Here is a 15,755-nt window from a genome sequence, read left to right as displayed (position 1 = left end):
TTTAATCTTTTTCTTTCTTTTTCTCTTTTTTTCCTAAAAAAAAAAAAAGCTATGCGTGGGACTAGAATGGTCCTTTTATTATTACCATAGCAGCTATTAATCAATAGCATCGCCTAAACATAGGCCTAGGTTAGGAGTTATCGGTGTCCCAAATGGTTAAATAAAAGAAAACATCACACTAAAAATCATCTCCCAATAACTGAAGCTCAAGACTAGCACACCAGACTAGACGTAGACCGCAAACAGATTTTAGCCAATAATGGTATTTAAGGTATTTATCTAAGTAACTACCAAGCAACTACTGCTATTCACAAAAGCCCCCCTCCATCCCTCATCCCCATCCCCATCCCTATCCCACAAGACCCAAAGGGTCCACCCACCCCCACACGCATCTATTCACCAAACAACCTCCTGACCCTCCTCAACACACTGTCCTTCTCCGGGTCATACGGATGGTCCTTACTCGGGATCTCCAGCACCGCCGGGAACGCCGCCGTGTACGTATCAAGCCTGTATCTAATCTGCTCCGCAATCTGCACCACCCCCAATTAGCCATCATCCCACCACACCCGCACACACACACACACACACACAGAGAGAGAGAGAGAGAAAGGACTTACATGCTGATTAATCAGCAAAATGCCGATATCCTTCCTATTGATAAAGTCGTCAAACGCCGCCTCAATCTTGTCCTTGCCCGTCTTCGCATCCACGACCAGGAAGTTCTTTGACGCGTTCGGCGCCGGCGTGACATGGCCGACGCCCGCGAGGAGGAGGCCCGTCACCGAGTCCTAGCAGTAGCAGCAACACCCAAGTCAGCCCTAGCCCTAGCCCACTAACCACTCACCCCCTTGCAAGAGGGGAGGGGGGACAAACCTCATCACAGATGACGGCAATGAACTGGCGGTCTTTCGACGATGCGTTGGCAGCAGCCGACATTGCTGTGTTTTTTTTTTGTGTATGCTTGTCTTTGTTTTGTGCTTGGTTGTGGTGGGGGGTGGTGGTGGTGGTGAGTGATTGATGGTGAAGCTGCTGGCGGGCCTAGGTGTGTGTGTGGTGCCAGAGCTCAGCGGGAGGTGGAGGTCTCGTTAGCTTGCCCGCGTTGCGCTGCTGCTGTTGCACGGTTTGCGTAGGTCACTATCTGCCAAGCCCGCTAACTGGAGAAGCTGTGCAGGGATCAGGCAGACCGATAGCCTCATTGCTTGGCGCTGATAAGATTTTCGATATCTGCGGGATGAGAAAGAAGAGAGAAGAGAAGAGTGCGGCCACACCCCGCCACACCCCGCCACACCCCGCCATCACAAGTACCCTGCGAGACAGTGCACGACAGCACGTCGATGGATGGACAGTGAACACCAGCCGCTATCTACGGATCTCGAATTGGGCACTCTACAGACAGACATCTATATCGCACCATAATATAATACTCCAAGCATGTCCGACACAGACTCCGACGTCGGCGACGCAAACAGCATCATCAGCACCTCCGTGCTGCTGGGCTACGCCGAGGAGAACCCCACCGAGGACCCCATCTCGCAGCTCGGCGGCACACCCGTAACCTCTCCCCTTCCCGCCCTCCCCTCTCTCCCTCTCTCCCACTCTCCTCCCTCTCTCCCACTCTCCTCCCTCTCTCTCTCTAAACTCAACAACTAACCACCCCCCCCCCCACCACACAGAAATGGATGCACCCCGCCTCCCCCGCCGACTCCCGCCTCGCCAAATGCTCAAACTGCAACAAGCTCATGTCCCTGCTCCTGCAGCTCAACGGCGACATCCCCGAAACGCCGCACGAGCGCGTCTTCTACGTCTGGGCCTGCCGCCACAAGCCCTGCTGGCGCAAGAAAGGGTCCCTCCGCGCCTTCCGCGGCGTCCGCATCGTAAGGACACCCGCACCCGCCGAGACCGACAAGAAAAAGACCGACGCATCACCGCCGCCGCCCGCGGAAAAGAAGAAGGAGCCCGTCAACACCGGTGCCTTCCTGTTTGGCAGCGGGCCAGCAGCGGGCTCCGCAAACCCGTTCGCGCAGGGGGGCGTAAACCCGTTCGCCCCCCCCTCCTCAACCTCCTCCACTCCCGCAAACCCCTTCTCCACCACCACCGCAAACCCGTTCTCCACCGCCACCGCCACCCCCAGCCCCCCACCCGCCGCTCCAAACCCTAAACCCTCACCACTCAAAACCTTCGCCTCGGCGCTCTCCCACAATCTCCCCCCCGCCGCGCCCCAACCCACGCCGCAATTCTACGGGCCCCCCGAACCCTGGCCCTCGCCCCTCCCGCACACCTACCCGTCCTACCACCTCGACGCCGAGCACGAGCACCTGGACACGCGCACGCCAGCGCTCCCCAAGAACGTCCAGATCGTCGACACCGACGAGTACGCCGACACGCCCATGAGCAACAGCGCCGAGGGCGGCGAAAGCAGCGTCGACAAGACGTTCCGCAAGTTTGCCGACCGCGTCGAGCAGAACCCGGAGCAAGTGCTACGGTCCGCCTTCTCCCCCCCCCCCCCTTTTGGTTAGTGTGGTGTGGTGCGGTGTGAGCTGACATGTGTGTAGGTACGAGCGGAAGGGCACGCCCCTCCTGTACTCCAAGGACGACGAGACAGGCAAGCTCCTGCTAGCGGCCGACGGCGAAGTCAGCATGAAGCGGGTGCCGCCGTGCAGCGCGTGCCGCAAGCAGCGCGTGTTTGAGTTCCAGCTGATGCCGTTTGCGATCAGTATGCTGGAGCGCGACGAGGCGGGGCTGGACGGGATGGAGTGGGGGACGATTATTGTGGCGACGTGTGTGTGTGTGCCTGCGGTGCTGGATGCGCAGGGGGTGGGGTATGTGGAGGAGTGGGTGGGGGCGCAGTGGGAGTCGACCAAGTAGGCGGGGTGGTGGTGGGGGGGATAGCTAGCTACATGTTAGTTTGTTAATTGAGGATTTGATTTGGCGCGGTTTTCGGGCTCTTGTTAATATGGTAGGTTGGTTGGGCGTGGTGTGGTGTAGCTCGTAAAAAAAAGCAGATTTCACTGTCATTTCAAGCGTTGTCAAGAAAAAGTTGTTTCATTTTTCTGTATTTCGTACAGCGCAAAAGGAAGAGCAAAGAAATAAAGAATATGCAAGTTTAGTATAAGTAGTTTATCGCGCCCCAATTTTTTTTTGATACTTATCCTTCTCGGCACCCCCAGGAGCTAGAAACCGGCAAAACAAAAGCGATTATATACCAATTCCTCGAACTACCTACCAGACCGTAAACACACTGTCCATTGCCGGGCACCCCCCCCCCCCCCAAACCCCCCGAAAGAAAGAAAGCAAGAAAACCGAAAGCAGCAAAAGCAGAAGAGAAGAATAATTACATTCAAAACCCCCTTCCACCGCCCCTCCCCCTTCCACCACCCCTTCCACCCCCTCTACCACCCCTCGGGGGGCCACCGCCCCTGCCGCCGCCGCGACCACCGCCGCCGCCCCGTCCGCCGGCAGCCTTATCGGTCTCCTTCCGCGCCTTGTTCTTCGGCTTCGGCGCGTCGTCGATGAGGAGCGTGTCGAGCGGGAGCGAGTCGGGCAGGATGAAGTAGCGGATTGTGGACCCGCGGATGTTGATTGTGTCGAGCGAGATTGGGTCGCGGTTGCGGATCGTCATCTTGACGGTGCGCAGCGAGGTGTTCATCTTCACGTCGACCGAGAGGATCGTGCCGTGCAGGATGGTGCCTACAACACCCGCCGCCCCCTGTGTCAATTCTGTGGGCCGGAAGCTTTGGGGGGAGCAAAGGAGGAGGATGGGGTACCGTTCTTGAGCTCAACGGTGACTGTTTCGTTTTGGCATTTCATGAGAAACCTGGTTTGGGGGGGGGAGGAGTTAGCTTAGCTTCCTTTTCTTGGTTTTCTCCTTTTTGATTAGGGGGGAGGTGGGTGGCGGGGAGGTGGGCAATGCGTGGGGAGGTACCTGACGAGCTTCATGATGGGCGTGAATGGGGGTGTGTGTGGTGATAGTTGTGTGGGGGAGAGGTTGGGGGAGTTGTTGGGCTGTGGGTTCGTTGTCGACGACGCTGTTTGGGCGGTTGTTACCCTGTCGTTAGGCGGCCTTGGCGGGTATTTCTTGGCGGGTTTCTACTGATTTGGAGCTCGTACGTAGACCACGCAGATGGGATGGGTTAATGAAAAGATAGGATGGAAGTAGACATTTTAGTAGAGATCTCACCCGCTACCAATATCGCTATCCTATGATTTGGGAATTACTATTGGGCGGTGTACTCACCTCGATATGATGCCAAGACTATAACACTGGGTCGAGTGATGGCGTATGACGCATACCTACGCAGTTAAATGCAACAGCTCACCCGCCGTGTGCTATTTCGAGATCTACTTGAGGAATGTATATTTAATTCTAGTTGCTAAAAAGACAAAAGTTCCCAACCCCCATCCCCTGTGGCCGGGGTGGAAGCTGGTAATCTTTGCTGAAATCACTCCTTGGATAGTGAAGTCGGCGCGGGTTGAACGAGCACGCATATTTAAGACGCAGCAGGTATTGAGACAATGGCTCGGCCAAATACCGCTGGGACATCCAACCCGATGTCTATAGTGGTTCTTTTGGTAGCTTTGGCTCACACCAGTCCAGGATCGTGCCGAGAACGGCAGGAAAACCCTATATAAGCCTTACCTAACCCTTAGTCAAAAACATACTTGTAGGCTTACGACAGCCTTTTCGGCACATAAATCCTTATCTCAGTCACCCATGACGCCGTCGAACAAGCCCCTACAATTGTGTTGCTGTGCTCTTTTGCACTTATGTATGCTTAGGAAATAATATTATCTGCTTGGAGCTTTTAGATGGAACTTTACCAGCGGCATCCTGAGATTGATCGTACCACAATTATTGTGTATGCGGCTGGGGCTCTTGAAGCTACAGCTAATAAAGGTGCGGCTCGACACCGAATTGGTTTTCGTATTCACACCTACATGTACTTATATTTATGCTACTATTGATCTAATTGGGGAAGTATGTACTAGTAGTATCCTTTTTACACTCGCTATAGTTTGATAATCATTAGATCATCAAATGTTAGTAGAATACATAATAAGAATATGAAATCGACAACGCTATATACAAAACACACCTACAAAGCACAAAGTCTAAAATGCCCTCCAACTCCACATATATACCTACCTTCCCGACGCTACAATCTCCTCATCCGTCCATTCCTCATCCACCCCCTCCCTAGCACCCACCAACAACCTCATAACCTTCCTCGCCCCGGCCCTCATCGCCATCTCAAACACCTCTCCCCCCGCGCCATTTACCACCTCCAAGTCCGCGCCGGCCGCCACCAACATCTCCACAATCTTTACCCGCTCCTCCTCCTCCACCCCATCCCTACACCCACACACCGCTGCCATCAACGCCGTCTCCCCATCCCTCGTCGCAAGATTCACATCCGCCCCCGCCTCCACCAGCGCCCTCGCAATGCCCCACACACCCCCCCGCGCCGCCCAGAACAGTGCCGTCCGCCCAAAAAGGTCCTGGTTATCGACCTTTGCGCCCACGGCCAGCAGACGCCGCGCAATCTCTTCGTACGCCTGCTCGCCGTGCCAAATATGCCAGCGGTCCACTGGCTTGCGGTCGCCGCAAGACTGGTAGGACGGGAAGCGGCGGAGGTCGTCGAAGCGGTCCTGGGGCGCAAAGGAGGGTGCGTGGTCGAGTGGGGCGGCGCCAATATAGTCGCGCTGCTTTGGGTCGGCGCCGTGGTCGAGGAGGAGGATGATGGCTGCAGGGAGGCCCTGGGCGGCGGCGTAGTGGAGCGGGGTCCAGCCGTCAGAGGTGGTGGTGTTGATGAGGGTTGGTTTTGTGGCGAGGAGGTATTTTGTGAGGAGGGGGTAGTTGCGGACAATGGACCAGTGGAGGGCGGGGAGGTTACCTTTGGGGTCGTGGGTGAGCGCGAGGAGGCGGGGGAGGTAGAGAGAGTGGTAGCGGCGGCAGGTGAGAGTTACGGAGAGAAGGGAGTGCGGGGGGAGGTGGGTAGCTATCAGTAGATGTAGCTCTGCGGGGAGGCTCGTGAATGACATCTTGGTGGTGAGTTTGTTTAATGATTAGTGAACTATCTAACTGGGGTCTTTGTTGGAAGCTTGTTAGCAGCACTGGCTGTGCATGCGTGCGATATCGAAGTGATATCTAGTATTTATATGGATATGGAGCCCTGAGGTGGTCGAGGAGGCCTTGGCGCCCAGGCACTAATTATCCAGGTTCCAGAATGCCGGCTACTTTGCGAGATGCCGTTATTTAAGATTGGCGATGCTTGTCATCGCTGCATCTGACTCAAATTTGTACTGGTGGTACGTATATGATTTGAATCTATCAGTTGAACTTTGCTCCAAGTCCTGAGGGAGAAAGGCTCTGATAGACAAATTGCGGGGAAATAGAGCTCAAGATCTAGCTCAGTTGTTGTTCTCAGTAGAAAGGATAAAATGACATAACCCTTACTCTGGGACTTAAAACCTTTCATATTATCATTGGCTATGGATGTTATGATCCATCACTCGGGCTATAACTCCTGGCGTGAAACCTAAATCTAGCGATATGTAGTGCCCCCGGTATCGAGCTTATCCTCGTCCACGAACCATTTGGATAATGCCGTACTGTCTCGTCTCCAGTTTGAGGTCAAGGTCGATCGGGTCCATTAGAATATATAATAGAGCCGCCCATAATACTATCAGTTTGTGCACAAGGAACACCCCGATCGGTTCTGTTTCGAGTTGAAGCAACAAAGATGCTCGAGTTGTGCATTGTGCAAGGCCCCCAGGCTGCTGGATCCTTATCCCGAATGTTTGATGTTTGGTGTGTGTAGTAAATCCGGGTATGCACTTGCCGAGCTCAGTGTATGAATCTCGCCAAACAGCAGCCGATATCCAACCATAGACGCGGTCAAAACTCCCAGTCAGCAGTCCAGAGTAAAGAGTTCCCCTCTCTACAGCTTCACAAGATGTAAATACACCCACTTTGTCACTGTAGTTCATGTCGTTAGTTGTGAAGAAATAGAAGTTCTAAATTTACCTGCAACCCCGCCGAAACCGAACCCCTGCAAAAATGACGTCGCACTGGTGACCATCCAAGGGAAAGGCGGCGAAGCTCCGTGCAGATAAGCAGCATGTCTCCTCTCCCACCAACCCTCTTTTTCTTCCCCAGCTTCATCATCCGGCCGTCACTAGAAATTTCTAGTGGATCTTGCTTTCTTGTGCCTAGCTTTCTTTCCTCACCAAACCCAAAGACCAAGAAACCCCTGCCCTGTTTTGATTTTTAAATTCTTCACGATGATACCGATATCTCGACTCGCAGCACATCGAGTCCGCTTCGCAAGGGCAGTAAATACACACTACATCTGTGGCACCGTAGTAAGTATTTCTACCTTCATATACTTAAGCGTTCAGTAAAAGGTCGTGAAAACAGACGTTGCAACGAGGCGATTTTTCACCTTTTACTGAAAGCCTTAGTAAAACCCCCCCAAAAAAACACCTGCTAATACTGCTACTCCTCACCCAAAAGCCACTCCTCCACCTTCTCGTTTTCCTCGCAGAAATGGCCCTCCTTGGTAGCATCGCCCGTCGCTACGACGCCTACTTCGACTCCCGCCCTATCGTCACCATGATGGTGACTAATAGCATCCTCAACGGCATGGCCGACACCGTCGCCCAATCCGTCACCGCCATCCGCGAGCGCGCCGTCCGCCAGCCCGGCGGCGTCCACAGCGACGACCACCTCGCTATCCAGCTCCACAACCTCGATACAAAGTTGCCACTACCACGCTACGGGGAGGAGCTCATCCCGCCCTCCAGCATTCTTCCGCCGCCGTTCGACTTTGCGAGACTGGCGAGGTTCGCAGCGTGGGGATTTATCGTCGCGCCGTTCCAATTCAAGTGGTTCCAGTTCTTGTCGAGGAGCTTCCCGCTCACGAAGGAGGCGAGCACGGTGCCGGCTCTTAAGAGGGTTGTGATGGATCAGCTGTGTTTTGCGCCCGTGGGGTTGGCGGCGTTCTTTACATATATGACGCTAGCGGAGGGTGGCGGGAGAAGGGGGATTACGAAGAAGTTGGACCATGTTTATGTCCCAGCCTTGTGAGTTTTACCTATAGTCCCAATATGGATCTGCTTGGGGGCGAGAGATGAGCTAACACACTTGTTACAGGAAATCGAACTATATGTTATGGCCGGCAGTGCAGATGCTGAACTTTAGAGTCATCCCGCTGCAATTTCAGTTGCCTTTTGCGAGCACATGGGGTATTGCCTGGGGTACATATTTGAGCTTGACCAATTCTTCATCAGATGCTTAGATATAGATGAGATAGATGGGGTTTAGAGGTGTATTTCAGTTTCTTTGGGTTGTCTTTTTCTTTTTTAGGGTTGGGTACTGTGCTGTGGGTTAAAATGTGTAGATTATTGTCATAAATTTTAAGAGTCCTTTTTTATTTCCATTATGGTCCTTATGAGGAAATGTTGCGGGTTTAGTAGTAAACGGTAAACACCTGAGGTTGCGGTAGTAGTCCAAAGCCCAGACCGGCCGAGTGAGAGATAGTGACCCACACTTACAGTCTTGGGAGACCGGGGTGTACTGTCTGTGTCACAGCATGTGACGCGAAGCCAATTTCGAGCAGTATATAAAGAGAGCTGATGCCTAAGGGGAATTCTGACCTTTTGGTCGACAATACCAGTCTCGGACGGTGCCAGCAACTACTTGTGTAGATCTAGGAAATCACTCGGCCGGCCTATTATAAGTTTACTGCATAGTCCGCATACTAGCGTTGGCATTTAGTAAGGCTGTCCCACCTCAGGCTTTTTAAGAGGCATGTGCATGTCTTCTGCCTGGGCATCCCAAAAGCTGTCGTCTCCTATGACAAAATATGGTCAATAGGCCGATTCTGAATCCTCTTGTTTATGGCCCAGTTATGTGTAGGGAAAGACTGGTGAAGGCATAGGCCGACCCAAGTTCCTATTTTCGAGAGGTACCCGTGCTGTTGATTGAGCTCCACGGACAGCGTTTACCGCTTTCAGAGCCAGATGAGATTAACTCCCCACCCCTGGCACCGTCGGCAGGTCTGACCGAGCGTGAGAAAGTAACCAACTTCTCTAGAGCAGATACCACCCATCCAGTCAAGCAGAAGCCAGTCTCGAGAGTACCCACAAAGATGTGAGCGAATAGTACAACATCCAGACTGTGCATAATTGTTCAAACGGCAGTAAAGTTCAACCCAAATGGACCTCAAAACGCATTTCCCTTGACCAAGACCTAATGAGTCTTTAATCCAACAAGAACAGTCATAAATGCCTATGACTAGACACAAATGTAAGCGTCAATTACCAGCATGAAGATATGTCACCTCAATAGAATAACCTTGGATTATGGGAGTAGATCCAGCTAGCTTAAAGGCTATCATTCTCTTGATCCGGTCTACAGCTCAAAAAGGCTGGCCACAGAAACAGCAGGCCGTGTCCTAGGGCAGGTTCTGCAAGGCTAGGTTAACAACTATCGATAACAGAAAAGCGGAGGGAGGGAGTGTATGTGTGGAGGAGAGGAGAAGAGGGGAGGTTAACCCTCCTGCAAATACCAGCAGCTTCGACTAACAAGCCATCATATAAGTTGATGGAGAGGGTTATAAGAGTATCTTCAGTGACACCATCACCAGGCCTGAGAGCAGCCATCGCAATATCCAATTCTCGGAGCTTATAGGTGCCTAGAAACTAGCTATGGATACATGTAGGCAGTGTAGATAGTATTGATGACCATGCTGATAAGATTGATGATTTAAGCATGATGGTCGTGGCGGTGGTTATTTCTGCTGCTGCTGGTGCGTTGTTAAGAGAGAGGCTAGTACATCTATCACTATGCGCAAGAAGGGATGTTTTATAATTATGGAAAAAATATGTCCCATGCAGTACCCAAGAAATTCAATGGCATATATATATTCGCCCATAGAATTGGGTAGTCGAGGCCAACACAACACCTACACAGGTAAGTCGGACTAATACTCGCACATGGTTAATTGAGAAGGGTAGAGTGATTTGCATGTAAGGACGAAGAATGGGCAGCATGTAGTGGGCAATATTGGGGTAGCGGTTTCGTTTAATTATTTTGTAACTGCATTATCTCAACCAAGAGCAAAAACAGGAACCAAGTAAGGTTTAGAAAACGCTCACATACATAGTTCTGCATCTCATCAAAGTCCACAATCACTATCACAGCTACCCGCAGCCGGCCAGTCAATCATTAGTATAATTCATGTCTATAACATATGAAATATTTTTTTTTACTATATATTTTTTTTAAATTATTTTTTTCCAAAATAGAATTTCCTCACATTACGTATCCGCCTTCTCTTGTTCCATTCTCACCCTCATCTCATCCGCCCATTTTTTTACTACCTCCGGCGAGAACTCTACCTGCTCCAGGTGCTCCTTGAATTCTCTTTTCCTCTTTGCCCATTCCTCATCCTGTGTGGAATCCTGAAAGCTCTTTCTCCTGTAGATCCACCCTAGCTCTTCATCAAATACCCGTCGGAGCACCGTTTTCTCCCAATTGTCCAGGTGCTCTTGTATCTTGTCCTTGTCCTTGTCCTTATCCTCTTCATTCAGCGGCAGGGGCGGTGGCTTCTCCTCAACGACTGGGCCAGTGAGAAATTGTGGGTATGTTTTCTCCTCCCAGCGAGGGTGGATATTCACCGACTCCCAATCCACAAGACCGGTGATCCTAAAGCGGTCTGGGTCTACCATGATGTTGGTAAGTGAGAGGTCGGCGTGGTGTAATATGTATTGATGATCAAAATCCACGCTTATCTCCCCGGTCCTGTTGGGACCATTATGAAAAACAGCCTCTGTGACTGGAGGCTCAGGTGGAAAGATGTAAGGGAGGAGGGAACTAAGTGAAGAGCAGGCCTCCAAGATTTCGGGAACATCTGCGGCCAGACGTTCGTCGAACTCAATGATGCTGTTTACTTCCTCGTCCCCCTCTCCCGCCGACGCCGCCCGGCTCTTTAATAGAAACTCCATATCATCTACTTGCACCTGCATCTGCGCCATCATATATTCGTGATCCGAATGAAAAGGTCCCCTATTCCTCTGCATCCTTGCGCGCCGCCCCGTAAAAAAGAACGGCGCAACAATTGGCCCAATAACGACATGCGAGAACTCGCCCACAGACTCATATCGAATGTCGATATCCTCTTTGGCAGCCTTTTCCATCGCCCGTCGATAATACAGGTTCCCCTCTGATGCGAACCTCAACTTCTCCCGCAGCTGCGCAACATACCCTGCCACCTCTCTCACCACGGATGCCTTCTCCTCTTGGCCCCATTCCCGCCAGACCTCCAGTAATGTGCACCCAGGCAGCTTATCCATTAATATCCATTCGAACCCGAGTTCGTTCTCCGTTGACGAATTGTATGCCAGGATGCGAGGAACAGGGATGGTAGTGCTGTAACGGACGTAGCGCATAGTAGCGACTTCGCTCTCCGTTTTGTAGAATGGTTCTACTGGGAGAGAGACGCGGAAAACATAACTTTTGGGCTGACCCTCCCAAGAAACCGTATATAACTTATTGGTCACTCCTGCTGACAGGAATGTTATATCAATTGCCTGCTCCTCCGATACGGGGAGATGCTGTCGGGAGAGACGGCGGATTATGTCGAGTGAAGGTTCCTTTGTCCATTTAGGGGCCGGGGGTACCAGGCCGCTCTTCCAATATAGGCCAGGCTGCTCGAGGTTCCAAAAGGCTGGAGTGGGTGGCATCGTGAGATTCAGGGAGAGGAGGGGGATGAGGGGAGGGGAGAAGTGGGTTGCATGTAGTTGAAAGGGCTAGGGCTGATGGGATTGAAGGATCGTGAAGCAACACTAGCGGAATTACCCGGTACTGAGCACTTCATGCAAGAATCCTACTGAATTAGATTATTACGTGCATGGGTCTGCAGTACAACTCTTCTTATATAATAACAGGAAATGATTGTGCTACCGGTAGTTTTGAAATCCTGGAACTGTAGCACCAGAATTTCCTCGAACCTTGATAAAGGCATGTACCTGTCCATGATGGGGCGGCGTCCAGTATCGTGCTTCCAGGCGTTGACAACTCAGAGAGGTACCGGTATTGATGTATGGGTACACGTTCCTTGTTTATGTCTCTGCAATCACTATTATTGATGTCAGTAATCAGGCAACAGCCAATGGAGTTGGCTCATTCCAAGACGGTTTCGTCAAGCTACTTTACTAACTAGTTGGCACGATACCCGATTGAGAAATCTGTCGTCAACAAATGGCGGGAGAGGTTTCTCGCGAGGTCTACCCGATCATAAGAGGAAATGATCGTCCATAGGAAAAATTCTTAAAAGGGTCTATAAGACGGGCGCTATACCAATTCTAGTGCAACAAGTCACACAAGCAGTCTAGGCTTTAACCAGGTCAGAGGTCTCAGTCTGGTAGGGCTGTTTTTCCAGAATCAGAATTCTGCAGCGCCCGACTGACTCTGATTTCGTGCGCAGGGTCCTTTCCTGATCATGAGCCACACATAGTTCTGTCGCTGCCATTACAGGCCATAATTTCCCCACCCATTTCGACATCCGTATTTCATCCGATGGTTTAAGAGCAGAGCTTGGGAAGGGCCGTTCCTTCCATGGACTAGAGAATACTAATGCTCACCAAGCCAGCGGTCTGTTCTCAAGAGCTAGCGCATAATAGACTTGGGTCAGCAGCCAGCTGATGGCAAGACCTCATTTCGAGCATAAATTGCGCATTTTTGCCAGAAACACAGGCGAAAAATGGGGGAACCTTCTTCCACATGTTGATCAAATCTAGTCATAGAGTTGAAGCAGACATGTGAAGTACTTAATCAAGTCCGACCAGCAGACAGGAAGCTCTGTAATCAGAATGGGTGCTTTGTAGAGATATGTACTCCCTTATATCCAGGTGGCCCGATCTGGCAAAGGGTGTATACACATCTGCTTTCTGATAAAACAGAGTAACGGCAGCGACTATAACCTCGCCAGATGTAGTGGTATTAGTGCTTATAGTTTTAGAATCTGCAGTGGATGACTTCCTTGAGGAGAGGACACCACAGCTTCGTTCAGCGAGCCGCCCTAGATTCATCCTCGAGAGTTAGCTTAAGTTCGTCAATATCGTCAACCACCCGCCTCTATCCACTGTAATCTATTAGTTTTGACGCTCCATTTGAAAAGCTCATCATTCCCATAGCTGTGTCTGTCTGGTTGGGTGGCAGTGACGGTGATAGTGACGGTGACAGTGACGCCTTGTGAAATCAGAACTCAGAAGACATTACGCAAGGCCTGGGTAAAGAGGAAAGGCCACATAGTATTTATACTCCCGCACGACGTAATTGTCACCACACAACGCTAGACAAAACAAAAAAAGAGCCGTCACAGAATTTAAAGATTCATTCTCGTGCACAGAAAAGCTAAAAGCACATCTCCGCTACTACAACCACCACAATTTGTACAACCACAACTACAACCACCACTCCCATAACCGCAATTACCAGAATAAACATATTACACAACCTTGCAATTTAACATAATTACCCAAAATAATGAGCTGGTGGATTGCTGTACGCACTGCCCCTCCACACGCTGGGAATACTGCTTTAAGCTGACTGAAATTCCCAGGTTCCCGCCTACATGGCCGCCGATCTTGTGACTGCATATGTCGTCAGTCAATTCATTGACATGAGCCGATTTGAGCGCTCCCGCGATGGGATCGATGGGTGGTGGTGAGCAGATTGATGTTATCAGAGGAAAGGTGTGCGCCAGGTGTGGGACTCCGTGCCAGTGTCGGATACCATGCAAACGATTTACGATTTCAAGAAAAATGATGTAACTAGCTTTAAGTAGGAGATCTATAGCGGCCAGGATATGGATTAAAAAATAATAAGACTCAGGAAGGAAGAAAAGAAAGAAAAAAGAATAATAAAAAAAAGAAGTACAAGTCACAACCATAACTGGGCCCTGCCATCACCACCATCTGCATCATCGCACATCAGGGCTGGTATTCGCCATATCACCAGCAAGCTATCGTACATGAACTACATACAAACAGCGCACACGAGAAGAGAAACCCACCATTAGTATTATTCAAAGTCAGTAACTCTAGTCCACCCCTCCGACCCATCGACCCACCGGAACTCTGCCCCCTCATCAAAGAACCCGTGCTGATTCCAGCTCGCCATCTCAGCAGTCCCATACGGCCCATGCACGCCGCCATCGTCTCTGCCGTCCGTCCACCGGAACTCCCACGTCTTTGATACCGGCGCGCCATTGTCTTGGGCTCCCGGGGCCTTTGGCTCAACCCAGTCTTCGCCGCTCTCGCGGCGGTACTGGCGGATCAGCGACTCGCGGGTCTCGTCGTATATCTCGTTCTGACCGCGGGTGAGGAGGCGGTCAGCGGCGCCAGTGATACGCTCGACTGCTTCTTTCCGGCGGGCTTCCACAGGATCTTCAGGCTCTTTTCCCTTGTCGACTTCCATCTCGTCACCGCCGGCCGCCTTCTTCTTCTTCTCGCGCCACGAGATCTTATTGGCGGCTTTCTTTTTCTTGCCTGCATTTCCAAGGCGCGCCAGGGCCTCCAGGACCGTCTCGCCCTTCTCCAGGTACCCAATGAGCTCCGCCAGCACCCCGCTGGTCGAGATGGCATCGTCCTCCTTCATCTTCTCCCTCAATTCCTTGTCTCGCTTCTCCCGCGCCTCTTTCGCGCGCTTCATATCTTTCCTGCTGACGCCCTGCAACCAGCTATCATGGACCGCGTCCTTCTCCGCCGCCTTCCTGATGAAGTTCCCAGCGTCGTCAAAGCGCCCCTCGTCCATCTCGCTCGTCATATTGAACGCATCGATCTTGGGCGCCTTCTTCTTCTTCCCACCCTCACCCACCTCCGAATCGACCTCCTCCGGTTCCTCATCCTCGTCTCCGCTGTCGTCGCCTTTGCCCTTATCTTCATCAATGATATCCGCAAACTCACGCCTACTCGCAAAGTCCTGCCCCTCAATCTGCTCCAGCTCCATAAACTTGACACTCCTCTTCGTCTTATCGCCTGGCCCCCCGCGCTTCACCTCCGGCTTCGCGCCCTCATCGCCACTATCCCTAAGGTCCGCGAACATATCTTCATCCTCCTCGCCCTTCCCGTCGGCCGCTCCTTCATCGTCGGCTTTCCACGCTTTATGCGTCTCGTCGAAGCCATCGCCCGATGAGTCGCTCTCATAGCCCTCGATATCGACACGATTCCTGCGGACCCGGCGCTTGCCCACGGCGCCCTCATCAACCTCGAGGAAGACGTCGTCGTCGTCGGGCGCGTCCGGGGCGAGCTCGAAGGGGTTGCGCACGTCGAATTTGGGGCGTTTGGAGTCGGGGAGGCCGGCGCCGGAGCGGACGGCGGCGTCGAGGGTGGCGCCGGGGCGCTTGGGGCGTTGCGGGCGTGGGTTGGACATGTTTGTAAGTGTGGAGGGTGTGTTTGTGCTGTGTAGATGGCTGGAGAGAGAGGATGCCGGGAGTGGATGGGTGAGAGCTGGTTACCCTGGGATGAGGGCTTGGCGGTGACGACAGTGGTGCGCCGAGTGAGCGGTTGTGATTGGAGGGTTGCGTTGCTGTAGCTGGGGTGTGTGTGGGGGGACGTTGGGAGTTTGTGGTTTTTCTCTGTTCAAGGTTGTAGGTATTGTATGAGAGCCGCTACTCACTAGACCATGTGAACAGCTAATTGACGAATTCGAAAAGAAAAGAAAAGGAGGAACAGCTTCGAGTAATAAT

At 52.0% G+C, this 15,755-nt stretch overlaps 7 protein-coding genes across 7 annotated transcripts; 2 read left to right on the top strand and 5 right to left on the bottom strand.

Moving 5' to 3' along the window:
* Positions 1–392: 392 nt before the first annotated feature.
* On the bottom strand, positions 393–939 carry H6S33_004031 (uncharacterized protein; the record flags this gene model as incomplete). The annotated part of the gene is made up of 3 exons (XM_044835394.1): positions 393–533; positions 621–791; positions 877–939. The coding sequence occupies 3 exons, from the start codon at positions 937–939 to the stop codon at positions 393–395; spliced, it is 375 nt and encodes a 124-aa protein (XP_044691565.1).
* A 495-nt stretch (positions 940–1,434) lies between these two features.
* On the top strand, positions 1,435–2,868 carry H6S33_004030 (uncharacterized protein; the record flags this gene model as incomplete). The annotated part of the gene is made up of 3 exons (XM_044835393.1): positions 1,435–1,554; positions 1,677–2,485; positions 2,556–2,868. The coding sequence occupies 3 exons, from the start codon at positions 1,435–1,437 to the stop codon at positions 2,866–2,868; spliced, it is 1,242 nt and encodes a 413-aa protein (XP_044691564.1).
* Positions 2,869–3,340: 472 nt separating this feature from the next.
* On the bottom strand, positions 3,341–3,810 carry H6S33_004029 (uncharacterized protein; the record flags this gene model as incomplete). The annotated part of the gene is made up of 2 exons (XM_044835390.1): positions 3,341–3,690; positions 3,768–3,810. 2 exons carry the CDS (start codon positions 3,808–3,810, stop codon positions 3,341–3,343), a joined length of 393 nt encoding a protein of 130 aa, XP_044691563.1.
* A 1,332-nt stretch (positions 3,811–5,142) lies between these two features.
* Positions 5,143–6,042, bottom strand: H6S33_004028 (uncharacterized protein; the record flags this gene model as incomplete). Its single annotated transcript, XM_044835389.1, has 1 exon — positions 5,143–6,042. One exon carries the CDS (start codon positions 6,040–6,042, stop codon positions 5,143–5,145), a length of 900 nt encoding a protein of 299 aa, XP_044691562.1.
* Positions 6,043–7,549: 1,507 nt separating this feature from the next.
* On the top strand, positions 7,550–8,300 carry H6S33_004027 (uncharacterized protein; the record flags this gene model as incomplete). The annotated part of the gene is made up of 2 exons (XM_044835388.1): positions 7,550–8,085; positions 8,156–8,300. 2 exons carry the CDS (start codon positions 7,550–7,552, stop codon positions 8,298–8,300), a joined length of 681 nt encoding a protein of 226 aa, XP_044691561.1.
* A 2,023-nt stretch (positions 8,301–10,323) lies between these two features.
* On the bottom strand, positions 10,324–11,748 carry H6S33_004026 (uncharacterized protein; the record flags this gene model as incomplete). Its single annotated transcript, XM_044835387.1, has 1 exon — positions 10,324–11,748. One exon carries the CDS (start codon positions 11,746–11,748, stop codon positions 10,324–10,326), a length of 1,425 nt encoding a protein of 474 aa, XP_044691560.1.
* A 2,341-nt stretch (positions 11,749–14,089) lies between these two features.
* Positions 14,090–15,439, bottom strand: H6S33_004025 (uncharacterized protein; the record flags this gene model as incomplete). The annotated part of the gene is made up of 1 exon (XM_044835386.1): positions 14,090–15,439. One exon carries the CDS (start codon positions 15,437–15,439, stop codon positions 14,090–14,092), a length of 1,350 nt encoding a protein of 449 aa, XP_044691559.1.
* Between the last annotated feature and the right edge of the window lie 316 nt (positions 15,440–15,755).

The sequence above is a fragment of the Morchella sextelata genome (genome assembly GCF_020137385.1).
Source record: "Morchella sextelata strain SCLS chromosome Unknown scls_16, whole genome shotgun sequence".
Lineage (NCBI taxonomy): Eukaryota > Fungi > Ascomycota > Pezizomycetes > Pezizales > Morchellaceae > Morchella > Morchella sextelata.
This window is presented reverse-complemented; position numbering and strand designations above follow the sequence as displayed.